At 46.2% G+C, this 17,458-nt stretch overlaps 1 protein-coding gene and 1 non-coding gene across 4 annotated transcripts in view; both read right to left on the reverse strand.

Annotated features, from left to right (window-relative positions):
* Positions 1-174: 174 nt before the first annotated feature.
* LOC112465069 (probable JmjC domain-containing histone demethylation protein 2C) overlaps positions 175-17,458 on the reverse strand; it is a 286,220-nt gene continuing 268,936 nt past the window's right edge. Inside the window, exons 10-18 of one of the 3 annotated variants that reach the window (XM_025032457.1) lie at positions 12,849-13,220; positions 10,318-12,600; positions 7,427-7,649; positions 6,497-6,906; positions 6,140-6,344; positions 5,609-5,757; positions 3,947-5,399; positions 3,561-3,825; positions 175-3,430 (exon numbers count right to left, since the gene is read on the reverse strand). In XM_025032457.1, the coding sequence (XP_024888225.1) occupies positions 3,112-3,430; positions 3,561-3,825; positions 3,947-5,399; positions 5,609-5,757; positions 6,140-6,344; positions 6,497-6,906; positions 7,427-7,649; positions 10,318-12,600; positions 12,849-13,220 (5,679 nt within the window). In that variant the 3' untranslated portion in view covers positions 175-3,111. Of the gene's footprint in view, positions 3,431-3,560; positions 3,826-3,946; positions 5,400-5,608; positions 5,758-6,139; positions 6,345-6,496; positions 6,907-7,426; positions 7,650-10,317; positions 12,601-12,848; positions 13,239-17,458 lie in introns of all 3 variants that reach the window. The other 2 variants (XM_025032450.1, XM_025032444.1) reach the window with 2 other exon arrangements.
* On the reverse strand, positions 6,984-7,060 carry LOC112465419. The gene has a single exon (XR_003042014.1). It is a non-coding gene; the product is annotated as a small nucleolar RNA SNORD36 (small nucleolar RNA).

Below are 17,458 nucleotides of genomic sequence, written 5' to 3' on the forward strand. Positions count from 1 at the left end.
AGAGTAGACTTTGACTTCTTAACGCCCTATCTCAACGCAAAATCTCGGAGCTTTAATTTCCGGAGCCATTTAAATTTCAAATGATGACCTCGATGGGGAGAAAAGTCATTCTTGCAAACGACCCCCGTGTCCGTCTTGGGAGGGTGAGAGACGCAAATGATCCAAATGCCGGCGTTTCGTAATATAAACATTTTTTTTCTTATTCAAACGTATGGTTCTTACATTTACACAGTACAAAAAATTATACTCAGACCTGCCGGCCCGCGGTTCATAACTGCTATGACTGGGGGCGGCCGGTGGTTGCAAGAGGGGACGCAGGGGGAGGAAAGGGGTGGGTAGAGCGGAACTCTTTTTTTTTTTCTCTCTCTCTCTCTCTTTCTCCTGGGGGGGTGGATATACACACATCTTGCGGAAGGTCGAAGGTCTGTACATTGTTTTAGATACCGTCCATTCCACTCCGCCCCCAATACACGGCCCCTCGTTCTCTCATTCCGTCGCATTTTCACTGGATCGCCACCACTCACACGCACACACGATCAGTTACACCCTTTGCTCTCTCTTTCATCCACGCACATTCTCTCTATCGTTCTTTCCCTTGCTCGCTTCCCGGTTTATCTACGCGTTAACTCTTCGGATATTTTTTTCCACCTTCTCTTCTTCTCCCTTTTTAGCCATTTACACTCGCGCGCGTTCACGTTTGTCGTGTTCTCATATTCAGCAACATTTAAATATCGTATTTTCCGTAATAATTAAACGTAATAATGATAATATGTAATAATTATAATAATGGTATAATAAACTATCTACCTACGCGTGTAAGGTGTACCTTCTCGTGTTTCGTAAAAGGTTTTGCGTTTTTACCTGCCTATCGTTACGAGTCCTAAACACTCTTCCCCCCCCGCCTTCGTATTTATATCTGTATACATATACGGATGTATATAAATGTATGTACATACACGTAGCAAGAGGACAAACAATAGCGTCTCGTTTTGCAGCAATAATACACAGAAATACGTCTTCCTAGAACTTTATACAACACCGCCGTTGTGGAGTTAGTACTTTTTGCTTGTTTGCAGCTTATATAGTTCCCACAATCATTACCTATCAACACTAAGATAGTTTAAAAATTTACTCGTTAAATATTAATCAAGTCGTTGTATGCTAGACGAATGTTGAGATCAAAGAAATTGCGGATTCCAGGATGCCAATGATCTTTTTTTTTCTTTATTCTCCTTTTTCTCTTCGCTCTTTTCTTTTTCTTTACATATCTGTGTCGAGATTATTCGTCCGTGATTAGCTGACGATTCGGCCGCCGCGAAAATGGCGCGTTAACGACGTTGTGTTCGATTCGAGAACTGCTGCGTCCTGCAAATGTGGCATGCTACAAATATGAACACGGATATCGAAAAGTTCTCATGTACATATTCACTCGCTCGTGAAACGTCCGTCAAGCGAATTTCAGCGAAAAGGCGGAAAAAGAAACGGAAGCGACAGCAGTTTTCGAATCGTCAGTGACAGTGCGAATAGCGGAGAGCCTCGTCGTTCGCACGACCTGTCACGAAATGATAGGAACTCGGCCCTGTCATCTCTGCGAATTCTGCGTGACTAATTAGTTCCCTTTTTTTTTCGTTCATTCTCTTTTCTACCTACGCATACACGAATACAATACAACGCACGCATTACTTAACGTCCCACGTAATTCAACATTGGCACTTCGAAAGTCGTCCCTTTTTTTCGTCCTTCCCCATTTTTTTTCCTTCAAAATGTTACTGTAAATAATTTTTTATTCATTTAGCGTGTCTCAGCATCTCGTTTACAATTACATTGTCGCTGTCTTTTCGTTTTATCGTCCGACATAGACGGTTTGTATACGCTTTGACAAAAATAACATGTTCATCTTATTAGTATCTCCCGTCCGTTACACGCCGGGTAGTGTCACTGGGTTACGACAACAATGAAACTGTTCAATTCAATGGTATTTCACATCCGCCGTCACATCTTGGAAAAAGTTAATATCGGACAAGTTGTTTTTCTCTCGTACTTTTTTTTTGTTCTGATGCCTTACACTCGAAGTGACATACAAAAACTTGTAGCACCCCGTCGCTCACATAACCGATACATACGTCGCCACAGAAACACAAAGCATCTCTACGAGAACGTCGTTCTACGAACAATACGAAATGTCTACTTGAATGAAAGGGGAAAAAAATGCGAGAAGGTCTGTTTCTTCCATTGTCGTCGAACCGATTAGTTAGGCAGTGTTTTATTCTTTACGCCCTTGTCGCGTGAAACATAGAAGACATGAACGCGAATACGTATCGGCTATCCTCTAGCCGGGGTTTTGATGAAATACCGAAAAGCACCAGATCATCAGAGCAGACGATTAAATGGATCCACAGTTATCGCTGATCCAGCTATAATAACTTATAGTCACACCTAATTGCACAAAGGTACTTCTAGATGACCCCCCCCCTTTCTCTCCTTCATCATCTCTGGTAGTTGCTAGCAAAAATTATTACATAATATTTCAATTATCTACATTTATATAATATAGACAAGTGTACGTGTGTATGTACGCGTGTGTTTTGTGTATGTGTACATATGAATGTATGTATTGGATACAGGCACGATATAATTAATTACAAATAATGTATACGATCCAAAGTCCTTCTGGTATCACAATAGTAATGGACGCGGCATTTTACCTATGCGCGATCCGAGTTACGATTTTCTTTTCACTCGTAATAGAGCTCGTCGGACTTCATGTCCGCGGGCATCTTTTCTCGGGGAAAAACGGGAGAGCAGAAAAGAATTGTATATAAGGAAAATCGAATGAAACAACGTACAACTAATGTTCATTGGCTCAGCCAATATCGCAAATCAAATCCTCCGATTAAAATCATTAACTCTTCACAAATATCACAACAAATCTTCGCACCTTCTTTTTGCCACCAATCTTTTTGCGGCAAGGGTGGTTTTCTGCAGATTCTTCCGGTTACGCCAGTCTCGCTGTGTCCGGGAGCGCTGACTGTGATTCATCTCGCATGGACGACGAGACCCAATCAAGGAAATTATCAATCGGTCTTACAACCGCACAGGGAGGACCTAGGGCTAAGTCTCCTCCTTCATTTTCGTCTCATTGTTAGCCTTGGCGAGCTTGGCGAGAGTCTCCTCCTTAACATTAGCTAGAACGGTCAAAGAGTCCTTCACGGCATGATAAATGATGTTCTTGATCTGAAGCTTGTCCTCGTGATTGGTATGAGTGTCGGACAATGCACGGAATTCCTGGGTCAGGTGGAAGCAATGCGAAACGTTCTCCGGCGACACAAAGTCCTCGGCCACCTTTATACAATTTTGAAGATTACGGACCTGATGTGGCGCGCCAGCTGGCACAAATACTGCATCGCCTAGACACTGAACGATGGCGTACCTGCGATAAGATAAGCAAACATTGTATTAAACAGTGTTTTAATAAAATTATTACAAGCGACGTTCTCTGTCTTCCAACAAATTATTTAGAGAATTATTTGAGAGAATGTGTTGTAAAAAGCGACGCTTACCCTTCAACACCATATTCTCGATACAATCGTTCCCGCAATGGTCCATCCAAATAACAACTCTGGTCGTGTATAGGATCGTGGTGAGGCTCCAAACGAGCTCCGCGTTCTAAGGCAACGGCATTCAAAAGATCTCGAATTTTGTCCGCGTCACGCGCTGCGTAAATGTGCCACAGAGCACCAGGTTTCTCCTTCTCATCGCGAGCGCGTCGACGCGTCAGAATATCACAGCCTGCTTCGTCTATCGCTCTCATCGCCTCTGTCCTAGCTGTAAATGTTTCAATCATTAATTTTCGAAGAGCTAGTTAATACTTTGACAAGAATGTTAGCAACGCAAACGGATGCAATCCCGTAAAGACTGTCAGATTAGACATACCAGAAATACGTACCTTTGAGACTTTCCTCGTTATTAACATCCTTTGGCATTCCTACATATACCATAACGTTCACGGCGTCCGAGATATCAAGATGAAGATTAGTCGTGCCTTTGTTGGAATAAAGAGCGGAACCGTAAGCGTTATACATCTTTGGACCCAGATCCGGTCTCACAAAGCAATTAGGCAGACGACTCGCCAGATTCAGCCTGCCATTTCTATGTGTGTATTCGGACAATGGAAGAACCTTCATCAGATCCGTGAATCTCGACGGCAGTAGCTCGGCAAAATCTTCACCGGGCGGCCAATCCTTCAATTTCAGCAGCATGGGATTTCCTCGCTCGTCCTTGAGTCGCTTGGAATAGTACTCGAATCCCTCCCAGAACTTGCGCATCGGCTGATTCGGCACTAGATTGCCGGTCATGCAGTTAACGAGATCGTTCTTCTCGTCGCCGAAATCGCGGGCAAACGAGTCAGGATGCCAGAGATTCATGTCCAACGCCTTAGCGACGTCCGACACGATCACCGGCTGCCCCCGTTTCCACTGATCCTGGAATATTCTGTAGTTGTTCGGATTATTCGGGTCGCTTAACCTCAGCAGCTTGCCGTCGCAGAGCCAGGAGTGCGGCACGTCCGGATAAAGACTCTGGCTTTCCGTCCCCGTCATAATCCTGATCGGTAACGGCTCGCGACCGCGCTGCATCCACTTGTAGCGTCGCACAAAGTGTTTCAATTCCCGTGGCTTTTCGTCATCAACAAGGCCGCTATCCTTTTCCTTTTTCACGCTGTGTTCAATCACGCTGGATATTACCTCGTCGAGCGTGTCCATCTTCGACTTCTTACCGGACTTGGCGACGTTGTTCTGTGTGGCATTGTTCACGCCGCCGCCCGAATTGTTCGTAGGCGAATTCGATCTGGATCCGCCGCTACCATTTGACTTGTGCGACGGCCTTATGAGCAACTCCCGCAACGTTGAGAAATTATCAGCATCATCCGAATCCGAGCTGGATTCTTGTCCGCTATCGGCTTGATTCTGCAGCGCCTGATTCTTGTCGGGCTGATTCTCTAGCGCCACAGTTGCCAGCCAAGTCAGACTGTTTTTATCCTCGCCGTTGGTCTTGCTCTCCGATGCGCCATTAGACTCGTTTATCTTCTTCTCCTCTTTTATCTCCTGCTTCACGTTTCCATTGAGTACGGGTACGGAGTCGCCCTTGATCAGATTTCGAAGGATCTCATTCGGTTGCGATGTGGCTATGAGAGAGCAAGCACAGTGTTGCGGAATTCCCCATTCAGCGCGACATTCGTGCAGACGCTGGCCCAGTCGGAGAAGACTGTCGCCGGCGATGATCTGTGTGAGCATGAGTCGTTCCGGTTCGTGCACTTGCCTATTCGTGCACAGAAGCCACGAAAAGTCATCCCTGTCCTTTCCACTTTCGCCCCAGATTTTGACCGTCCCATTTTTACGTCCCTAAATATTTACATTATCTCTATTAATAAACTGTCTTCTTTAAAAAAGAAAAAAACAACTACAAGTTGTTATATTAATTGTCAGTGTTAAAAAGCTCGATAAGTGTTATAATGATATATCACGTTGTATCAATTGAATTATTGTCATCATGTAATTCCCAACATTTAACTGAGAAAAAAATATATACATATATATTTAATGTAACCTACCTTATAACAATCGATGCACACGACGAAGCCGCATTTGCCACAAGCCCAATGATAATTGAACAAGGTAGTCTCGCACACGTCGCACATCTCTCGAACACCCTGGATCACTCGTTTCCACGCTACTGTTCCGTCTACAACCCCCGAACTCGCTGTCAAAAGGTAACCATAATCGATGCGCAAAGCGTTAAAACATGCGAACAAAAAAAATGACACAAGCGACCATGCAGCGTGATATTTAAATAAGTTATAATTTTGCAAAATGATAAAGTGAATTAAATATCATCTATGCTATCTTTTGGGCATTATATACAAGGGAGAAACAGTGTAAATAATGTATAAAAAATCAGGTATATTAAAGGTAGTTTAATATGATGATGGTATTAATTTTAATAAAAGTCTTATGTCTTATTAATACGTGCGACACATTTTTATTTATTTGTATTATATGTATGCTATGTGTGCGTTGATTAATATGAAAAATGTGGAAGGTCAGTTCCGAAAAATATGTTATAAAAACGAATAAAATTTTACCTTCAGCCATATGTTCTTGGAGAGCGTCCTTCTCTTGATGTAAAAGATCACAGAATTGATCGCCAACCTGCCGAAGCAAACGATGAGCCGTTTCTAAGTCTAGGTCCTCTCGATCTCCCTTGTCCTTCTCATTTTTCTCGGATTTGTCATCCTTTCCTGTTGTCTCTTGGCTATCTTTTCCCGGTAACCATAATCGAAGATCATCCTGTAACATTGTAACGACAGTTCTCATGTGAGAGCATGCATCTCGAATTAAAATTGTAAGACTATTCGGCTCAATTTAACTGTGTTAATTTAACTGTAACATTATTACGACGAACATGAGCGTCGATCGTCTTGATAATTTTCATAATTTACCTCGGACGCGTCCTTGTGTGGATCACTGAATCCCGCTATGGCCAATTGTCCGTTTTTGGTATAACGCAGTCTGCGAAACGCGTAGAATCTGCAGAAGATATTCTGAGGAAGGTTCTTATTGCGCTGGTTCGGCGTCCATCGACATTCGCGGCACTTAGCCAACTTCGAAGCCACCTCGAAACAGGCGCCGTCCTGCAGCCAACTCTCGCCGGTTTTCTTCAGTTGCGATATCGGCGGCTTACGAAAGGGATCACCCCGTCCGCCACTTCCGCCCGGGCCGCTGTTACCGCCGCTCGTACTGTCGTCTCTGCGTTCCTTCTTCTGACGGGGTTGTTGGTCCTCGCCTCCCACTTCGTTATTCTTCGTAGTCTTTGGTCTCCTACCACGTTTCCTAGGTTCCTTGTTATTTCCTGCATAACACACCGTGTATCTCGCTTCGTTAGCAAGTCTGTTATCACTCTAATCTTCGTGCAATTTTATTACTAAATGCATTCAGTGTTAAAAAGCTCATAATAATAATGTATCACAGTATTATCAAATGTTTTATGTTGTCATCATGTATGTAATATCTTAAAAAATATAATGTATGTGCGTCTTCTCGGTGTAATGATATAATCAGGGAACAGGGTAAGTGCGTGAGATCGAATTAATGAAATTTGAAATGTGGCGAAAAACTCGAAAAAAAAACGTCAAAGATCCAAGAGTTTCTAGAAATCTTTCTTATCTTTAGTCAGAAATTAAATCCCGCGAATCAAGTGCGATTCAAACTGTTTGTCAAGTCGCTTCATCAAGTCACTCTTGATTCTCTCGACATCTCTAGAGAGAAAGAGGAATAATCGTACGATCATGGAACACGGATCACTTACCCTGCAAGTGAATAGTTAGTTCATCTGACGGAAAGTCCATTTACAAGAAGCTACGTCAACTAACCGTTTCCCGAGGAATTGTTGGAATTGGCCGTGGTGTGTCGAACTCTCGACGCAGGCTGAATCGAGCTCAACTGTTCGCTGGTGTCGCTGGCGGAGCCCGCCTCGCTCTCGTTGCTGGACTCGCTGCCCACGCCAGCTCCGCCGCCCTGCTTGTCCTCCTTCCGCCTCCGCTGATCTTCCGCGGCCGTTTGTTGCCTTCGTGCGGCGCCCTTCTTTCGTTTTACCTACCACAGGGCACAGATTATTAAGTAGTCAGGAAGTTCATGCTCTTGCCGCATCTACCAGCCGAAGCTACTAAACTGGCCACACTACTGCTTCAGCGCTCTACCATTTTGGCACACATCAAGTTTAGAGATCTATTTAAATTAAACCAAAAGTTGATAATCACGCATAATGATATTTAGACAGCTCTATCACACACAATCACATCCACGCTACCTCTTAAAGCCATGGCACATAAAAAAAATTTTTAACGGTAAGACTTTAGCGGTAGGCAAATTGACCAATCACAGTCAGGTATCCTCGAAAACTTGAGATAACTATTGGTCAGTTTGCTTACTGCTTAAAGGTTAATCCAGACAAACTTGCATAACGCATAAACATAAGCATAAGAGAATTGAATGGTCCATATGCATGTGCATAAGGAAATAGACCAATCCGTTTCTTTATGCATATGGTTATGCACCTATGCAAGTTTGTCTGGATAGACCTTTAGTCTCACTGCTAATCAGAAAAAAGTCATTTACGATCTCAACCGGAGAGCTAGCCTAATAAACTTTCTGTATATTTCCAACTACGCAAATTTCCAACCTAACTGCACGCCGATTTTTTGTCGTATTTTTTGTCGAACACAGTTTGAACATTAAAATTCTCTACCCCTCCTCCCCTAATTAAATCGAAATAGATAACTCTTTGATGCAAGCATCTAAATTATCGTGGCTGCGTTCCGCTATTCACTGCCATTCATTGGAAATATGTAGTAAATGTGACGTAAATTATAGATTTTCAGTACTGGAAGTGAATATCGGAACGTAGCCTGTAAGGAATTTATTGTGAAAAATATTACTGCTCAAGTTTTTCTATGTGCCGTGGCCCTTGCTCGTCAAGTCTATATTTACTCCAATTTCGATTTTATTCCCGAACAAGTTTACAAACTTCCAAAGCGATTTTAAGTCAAATCATAAATAAAAAATCGATCCATCTTGCCTAAACTCCTTTTTTTAACGTGCTACTGAATAATCTCTTTGTTCCGATGCCTCTTCCGAGCGCGTGGAGCACCGCGTTCCAAGTGATATAATTACTCTTTTCGGAGCACAATTCGATATTCCGCTCGAGAGGCATCGGAATGTCAATCTATTGTAATCTGAACTCGACTCGATCGCGGAATTCCCCGGTGAAATCGAAACTACTGTGCGAGCATCCCGAAGCACCTTGCCGAATGGAGGTTAGGTTAGCGAGCGCGACGAAAATTCTGAGCAACGATGGTATTTACCTCTCTGGAATATCTATCCATGGCGAGAATCCTGCCGGTCGCGACCAACGTGCGATGCCCGTCGTGCAAATAACGCCCGATAAGTGGCTAATTGATTGTTTATAACGATACGCGAGAGGAACACTTGTTACACACTCGCGCGAGCGTCCGTTACGTCGGTTACGTTTCCCGTGATTCATGCACGCCTGACGTAGGAAAATGGCGCCCTTGCACTCGGTTCACTGCGCGTGCAACGGTGCAACTCGGAAACGGAAGAGAAGTAAAGCAACGCTCCAATTTTGAAATAGCCCATTTCGTCAGAATCAAAGCGTAAGTCCAAACATACGATTTATATAATAAAAAATACATATCTGAAAGACGATATTTCGCCACTTTAATTTTTAGAAACGATACTTCGGTTTTACTCCCTGATATCACGTCAATATATTAATTAATAAATAATAAATAATATTGAAAATTCTATTGTATGTACTTTCTGTTGCAAAATATATTAATTAATAATAAATTGAAAAAATTAATACATTACAAATTTTATTTTTAAAATAAAAATATGTTCAGGCACATATCCGCTTTAATATCAGATAAGACTTTAATCATAAATTTAATCGCGACATTCCGATAATAACGATAATAAAAAGTGAATAGCTCGATTTTTTTCTTTCATAACACGAGATGACAACTTTTTTTCGAACTGCAAATATTCACGATGATCAAGAGTTTTTTTCGTCCATAACAGTTGTAAATTAAAAACTACGGCATAGCAAATAAAACTACTCCATATTCATGCGTCTATGATTTCTACAGGTCTCTTATGAAATTTATTGCCCGAAGGCACGATACCGATACAAAATAACAAACTTCATCAATTCCGACTGTATAATTAGACAAGTGATTAATGCTAAAGTTTTTAGTAAACTTAATGCTCTCAATTTATTCATATTCACTCGCTATAAGATAAAAAATATATCACACAAAACAGGAACAATCATCTGAAATATACTACCTACAATTATCAAGAAAATATTAAGTAGTTTAATAAGTAACATTCTGTTATAAAAATTATTAGATAACATATTATTAAAGAGAATTATCTTATACATCTAAAAAATGTACAATTGCAGATATTTCTATATAAAGATAAAACATTTTAATCAATAAAAAAATCAGATCTAATAATCATTAGATTCGACGATTATACCTCTTTCGTATATCTTATTATATATTTTTATAAAATTTATGATAGTCATATTATTACATGTTATTCAATGAGGGAAAATAGTCTTCGAGCAAACTAGGTAAGCGTGTACTAAACTACCAGCACAGCATACGCACTCCAAATTGCAAATAGTGACTTTTAGCAACAACAACGACTACCGTAAGCGATCTGTATAGATAGATACCTTGGGTGGCTTCCGTTTGGGCGGCGACTTCCTCTCCGGGTCGCTGCTGGACGAGTCCTCCTGCGGGGTCTTGCTGGTGTCAGTGGCGTGACCGTTCAGCGACTCCTTGTTCGCCGGTTTTCGGCCGCTCTTGCCGGTAACTTTGCTCTTGTTGATGCTGTTCACCGCCATGCTACCGATATTGTGGATCGAATTTACCGCGCTGGGCAAACAGGTGGTTGATGCGTTGCTGTTGTTCGCATTTGACGACGCGTTGTTGCTGTCGCGATCCTTGCTATTCGACGACGGGGTCTCGCGGGAGATATTGAGCGGTAACGTGACGCTGCTGGCCATGCTGGTGGTGTTCTCGGTGCCGTCCTCGCACCTCGAATGTCTCTGCAGCCACGCCTTCTTCAGTTTGTGCACTGGATAGCTGGTACTGCTGGGTGGTCTCGGTGCCGGACTGTTGCACTTCTCGCTGTCGGCGTTGCTGGGATTCGTCTTGGCAGGCGTGCCAGGCGCACTGGGCACCGGGCTGGGTGCCGTGGACGGCGCCGGACTGGGAATGGGCGCGGGGCTTGGTGCCGCGCTCACCGGTGCCGGATTCAACGAACATACGCTGCCGGTGCTAGAGGGTCGTACGGAGCCGTCGCCGCTGGCGGTTCCCGGGGCCGGGCTCGCTGCCGTCACCGTACGCTGCTCCTGCATCGCCTGACTGTTCGGCTGCGCTAACAATGCCGCGGTGTTAACAACTGTAGTGATGGACGTTGCGGCCGAGGCGATAAGCGGACTGGGTTCGCTCACCCTTGAAAGAACGGGTTGACCGACGGACTGCAAGGACAATGGTTGCGGTTCCTCGGTTCTTCGCTTCTTACAAACTTCTAACGACACCGGCTGGCCACTGGCGTTGTCACACAACAGCGGTGTCGGCGCTTTCCTCTTGGGCGACCCTGACCTCTCCACTCCGAGGTCAAGCGGTTGCGTCTGGAAGGCCGCGGTGATCTGGGACTGCGCGTGCTGCAACGTCTGGCCGGGCTGCTGGTGCGGGCTGGTATTGAGATGCGCGGGATGAGCAGGATGAGCGGGATGAGCGATCGGCCTTGAAAGCGGCGCCGAGGCAGCCGTGGGCGGCGAGCCGTGCAACGTCGGCGGCGGCAGTTTCGCGCCCGGCAACGAGCCGGCGAAGCCGCGGCTGTCGTAGACGGACCGGCTGTGCGCGGGTGGCGGCAACGGCGGCGGTGGCGCCCCGTGATGATGAGGCACTTGCTGGTAAGGCGAGCTACCGGCCTTCGAGGTCAGCGGTATTGGCGCGGCGACAGGCGTTTCAGAGGCACGGCAGACCGGGGTACCGGTCATAATGCCGGAGTTAGGCTTGCCGTAGATGTGCGGCGGCGCCGGGCTGCTGACTTTCGGCTTGGAGCCGGCCGGCGGCGGCGCGGCGTAGTGCGACGCCGCCGTCGGCGAGGCCGTGGGCGGATGCGGATGCGAGTACGAATACGTGGACTTGGCCGCGCCGTACGGCAGACCCGCGGGTTCCGGCCTGCTGAGATAGCGCGATTCAGGCGGCGATGGATGCGGAGGTGGCGGCGGCTGATGTGGATGCTGCGGCGGGGCATGCGGGGACTGACGGGGATTGTGCGAGTGCAGGCGCTGCTCGGGCTGCGCCGGCGGCGGTGGATGGCCATGCGGACTCGGCAATTGCGTCGTCGTCGCTCCGCCGCTGCCACTGCCGCCGCGGTGGTGACTCGCGGACGATGCCATGCTCTTCACCGCCTGTAGACCGTCCAAGTGCGCGGGATGCAGATGATGCGGGCTCTGCGTCGGGCTCCTGTATTCGTACGCCGACGACTTGTGCTGCGGTGCTACCGACTGGACGTTCATATAAGGCATTATCTTCGGGCTGGACGAGTGTTGTTGTGGCGCTGGAGTCTTCGGCAGCTCCCTGCCTTCGTTCTTCACGATCACCGAGCTCTTGTGGTCCGGCAGCAGGGATGGTGGATTCTGCAGCACCTCTCTGCCGTGATGGTCCCTCTCGAGGCCGCCGGTCAGCTCGCTCTTGCTCGATAACGACTTGTGCGGCCCCATGTCGTTTTTTAACTTGAGGTCATGCAAATACGTCGTGCAGGGTGGCTGCGCTTGATACGTCGAATAGTTGAACAGGCTCGGCTCGACTTTCGGTAGTGAATGCGTCGGCCCAACTATTGGCCGATCTCGAGCGGAGACCTGTAACGACGATTTCGACGTCCGCGAGTGCGCCGGTGGTGGCGGGTACTCGACTTTCCCGGGCACGCTCGAAGGTCGAACCTGAAAACACCGTGTTACGTTTATAAAACGATCCATCGCGATGTAATCACTAGTCGCAAATTAATGTTCAATTTTAACTTTCTAATTCTACTAAAATAATTAAAATCGAAGGGATCGAGATATGATAATATCATGCATAAGTCTTCTATATCTCTCGCATATTTTTAACGAAATTCGTCGTCGCCGAGATATCAAGACCACAGTCTGCTCGATCTTCCCCTCGAATATATCACGCGGAGATCGCGTACCTGTTGAGCCGACGGTGCCGTGGTCGCGTAATAGGCGACTCTTTCCCTGGCCTCGGCCCTCTCCCTAGCCTCGTGCTGCCGTTGGTGCATCCTCTCAGCCGCCGCCATGCTGTGGTCCCGCTGGTGGCGAACTTCTCGTTCCCGCTCGCGATCCCGCGCCTCCCGTTCCTGTTCCTCACGCTCCCGCTGCTGCACCTGCTGCTGCGCGATGCTAACGGGATGCGCGACGGCGGCTGCGGCGGCGGCGGACCCGCCCGGTGGACCGCTGGGATGATGGTGGCTAGAGACGGGGTGACCCGTCAACGTCCCGTGCGTCCTCGACTGCTGTACTTGCATGAAAGCGGGCCATCCTATCGACGACTGCATGTTCCTCTGCGGGACATAAGACACCTACTTCAATCAATACTGCCAATCGTTTTCATCGCTTATCGCTTAACGATTCATCAGAGATACTGTTTGTGACAAATGCTTTCTTCATATCTCGCATTTTATCTCAATGATACGGCGATGATCTACGTGACCTACAAGATCGATTTCCGAAAATTGGAAAGGCATTGCGCAAGAAGCTTGATCGAGATTGATAGTATTATTTCTCCGACTGTCAACAATACTTTTATCAATCTTCTTTAAAAAAAAGTCAGCTATTCAAAAATTTATAACGTAGATTAAAGGGTTACCATTTTACGATTATGACTTCCTTTTATATCGCAAATGTAAACCAATATTTGCGCGATCTATTTTCATCATACGAGTATATACATACATGTGCATATCAGTGCCATTTGATCTGTAATTTATTTTAAGGAGGATTGGAACGCGCACAATTAGCATAGCTGCGAGAGAGATCTTCGGTAAGAACTTAAAATACGATGATTCACACAATGTTTACAAAAAGAACACTTAATATATAAATTTACGTTTATGCACTGTGCCTTTCGCGGCGTCCTTCGCACATGTTCCAAAGTCAATGTTTATCGTTACATTCTGTTGTTATGCAAATACCGCAGTCCAGACGGCACGTCATTCAATTGTCAGGCAAATACGAGCAAACACAGACGGTGTCACGCGCGTGTGCAATAATTATTGTCCATTACGTTCCACGAGGCAGAGGCGTGCGACGCGGGAGGGAAAAAATGATTACCGACACAAATACCGTTTTTACAGCCGATCCGATCGCGATTCGCAGTAACTCGCGCATCGGACGAGCCCGTCCGAGTGGTTTATCACGCACTGGCGCAAACTCTCCCGAGATAACACGTACCGTTCGCGTGATTGCTCCAAAATCCTCGTCAGCGAAAGTGTTTTTCATTAACATACGGAGATACGTGGTGCACTAACAAAAAACACGAATAACTTGCATATATCTTGCCGGGGACTTTCCGCGTGTGTCATCGGGTCGCTTAATCTGCGGAGTATAAAACTTCTCATGCGTGTCGTAACGTCGCGCGCGCGCGATCAAGACCGAGTGTTCACACTACCGTTAAATCAGTGTCGCGATAGAAGGGAGTGACTGCTCGAGTAACGGTGAGAAATTCAATTTTTTATTCCCTAACTCGATATGCGAGTGCCACATGGCGAACGGCTAATTCATTTGTGAAATACGAATGCTGACTTCGCGACAGGTTTCGAGTTACTTGAGAGATTTTGGGCGAAAAACACGAGATGTCTACGACAGATCGTCCGAGAAAAGTGAACTGGAGCGATGACGTCCAGGGTATTGCCGTGAGAAAGAGGCGCGAGGATTCGTGTGATTAGCTTCGCGCGAGATTGCGCGTCCGGACCGACTGACTTCGTTAATGCCACCGGCGACGCGGCGCCGTAAGAGGCCTCGAAAATAACTCCTCGCGAAGTTGTCGGACGAACTTCGACGTGTAACTAAGTAATTTCCCCGGGAGGATCAAACAAACAGCTTCCGCCGGTTGCCGACGCTCGTCGATTAAACTCCTCGTCGGGGAACTCGTTTCTGGAGCGACTGGAAGGTTGTAAATTAATGTAATCAAGTAACCGGCAAGTAACGAGGCAAAGAAGGACGGTAAATATTGTTTTCCTGTTTTCCCCGGGATTTGAAATCACGGGTAAATACGTCAGTCAGCGGAAGTTGCGAAGCAATACCACCCGAATTCGCGTAGCGTGTTAAAATTTCTCTGCAAGAGAGTTGATAATTCGTCAAACCTTCACCTTTCTGATTGCAAATAAAGCGAATTATTCCAAGTGCGGTACTTCACTCTCGAATAGAAAGATATCCGGCAAAATTCTTAAAATTTATTCGCAAAAGAATTTAAAGAAACTTATCCTTCGATTACAAAATAAATAATAAAAAGAGGTAACTTCACTTTGAAAAGATTCTCCGATTCAAAAGAGACTCCCATATTGATTTGCAAACAGTTTCTACAGTTTTCATTATTGGTGACCTACTTTGATAAAAATGCTTCGACCTACTATTTTTCCTTTAAAATACAGCATATAGGTATCGCGTATTTCTTTTCCTCAAGGTGAGGTAGGATCAAGGCCGTGTCAAGGCTCCTCGTAGGAAGAAAGACGTCGACGTCGCGCGTCCTTGCAAGAGGGTAAAATTTTATGAGGCCGGGAGCAGGGAGCTCTTCGCGAAGCCGCGAATCTAATTATAGGCTCGCGAGAACAAGGTTTACTATGCTAATCGAGAGACGCGAAGTAAATGTCAACCCACATTCTGTTTACCTCGACGCTCGCGTCATCGCTTCGCGTCGTCGTCGTCGTCGCGCGTTTTATGCTCGACGCGTCGCGTCCTTAACAAAAAGAAGGTGTAACGAGGGCGATGTGGCACACAAGAGCGCCGGCAGGAGTCCTCGTTAAAAGTGCTCGGCAAACGTAACGTCACGCCATGCCACATCTAACCGCGCGCGTACCGTGTCATACCAAACCCGCCGCCGCGTTACATCACACACGTATACACGCCGCTTATCTACAAGCCGCTTATACAGGCGCTTATCTATAAAAGAGAAGAAAAAAAAGAGAAGCACACGCACGGAGCTTTGCACTCGGGCATAATAGAAGCTGTTTACATTCCTTGTCATCGGCGCGCGCGGATGAATTATAATCACGCAACTCCGCATGCGAAACGTTACGTCGCCTCTGTTGCGACACTCCATAAATATTCCATTCCCGCATTCCCCCGCTGTTCGCCAAGCGGACGCTCGCGCGCGCTTATCGAATGACAATCCGGTCGTTCGGCCCGAACGGACAGGGATATACAATTTCACTTGTCTCGTTATCCGGTGGCTTCAAACACTCGCGAATAATCGCGCGACGTGCGGCGGCTTCGGTATTATACTTGAGCACGCCACCGGGTATGCGGGTCGCGCCGCGATGTAGGACGACGACTGCGAGTGCGAGAAGTGTGCGTGCGAGAGAGCCGGCGAGCCGGTGAATGGCGGCGCGAGAGCGGGTGGAACGGAGACGGATTATGACCGATTGCACGTAATAAAAGCGACGTGCCATTCAGAGTCAATCAAGTGCCGCTCGCGCTATTGGTTCGTTGACTTTCTCCTCTCCTGCGCTGAACTCTCAACCCGCGCCGATTAACTTCTCATGCGAGACGCGCGCGCGCGGCTTTTTCACCGTCTCGTTCGCACCGTCGAGTGTCGGATACGCGCCGTTTACCGCCCGCGAGGAGATTCCCGCCGCCTCTCGTCTAGTTACAAGGGAAATATATCAACCAGAGAGGAAGGAGCGGAGAGATTTAGCAATCGCCGCCCGCCGGCTGCGGGAGGGACAACGGGCGAAGTCACGTTCACGGTGCGAATGGTAATGTAATCCAGAATAGAAATCACCACGGCGATTCGTAAGTTGGTTTCACAGGACACTCGCGTTCATCCGTACGCGGAATACACTACTGAAAACTTTCTAATCACCATCCCGGATTTATATTCACATCCATCGTATATACGAAAAGCTCTTACATTGCGCGTTGCGTTAAAATAAGTTTAGATATTAAAATAGATATAACAAGTTTTACCTTTTGTGAAAAGTAATGTGGTAATTTCTAAATATCATCATTCTAATATCGCATGTACATTGTAATATTATAAGTATCAAGGTCAAATTTTTATTTATAACGGTATACAAATAAGTGAGTCATCGATATGTGAATGAATCGTTAAAAACAAATAATAAAGCGATTGATATATCGTTCGAAATGAGTATACGCAACAAGAATTGTTACGTATCCTTTCCGCTAGATTCTCTCAACGTCTAAAACAACGTCATAAATTTCTTACTACCTTCCTATACGTGCTATCGCTCCGATTACCTCGCTTATCGCGCGCACCTTCATCGCGTGTGTTATTACAGAGAGGAAATGGTTTGCCCAGATAGGCACAGGCTGGCTGAGTCATATCCAAGGAAAGTTTAGATCGTCTCGTAACACGATCGACACAACAACAATCGCGTGTATATCGCGCTCGCGGAGCGGGACCCGCGGATCGCGCGCGGAGGGTGTCGCGTGTATCGGAAATTGCGCGTAGGATATACGTGATCATACTTCAAACGCGTTCCCGAAGTAATTACGGGTCGCCGAGCCCGAAGTACAGTTTTTCCCGCCAAGGACATCCGTCAAACGGTACGGGATTAAC

This window comes from Temnothorax curvispinosus, unplaced genomic scaffold (assembly GCF_003070985.1).
Source record: "Temnothorax curvispinosus isolate PA1 unplaced genomic scaffold, ASM307098v1 QBEX01001498.1, whole genome shotgun sequence".
NCBI classification, from domain to species: domain Eukaryota; kingdom Metazoa; phylum Arthropoda; class Insecta; order Hymenoptera; family Formicidae; genus Temnothorax; species Temnothorax curvispinosus.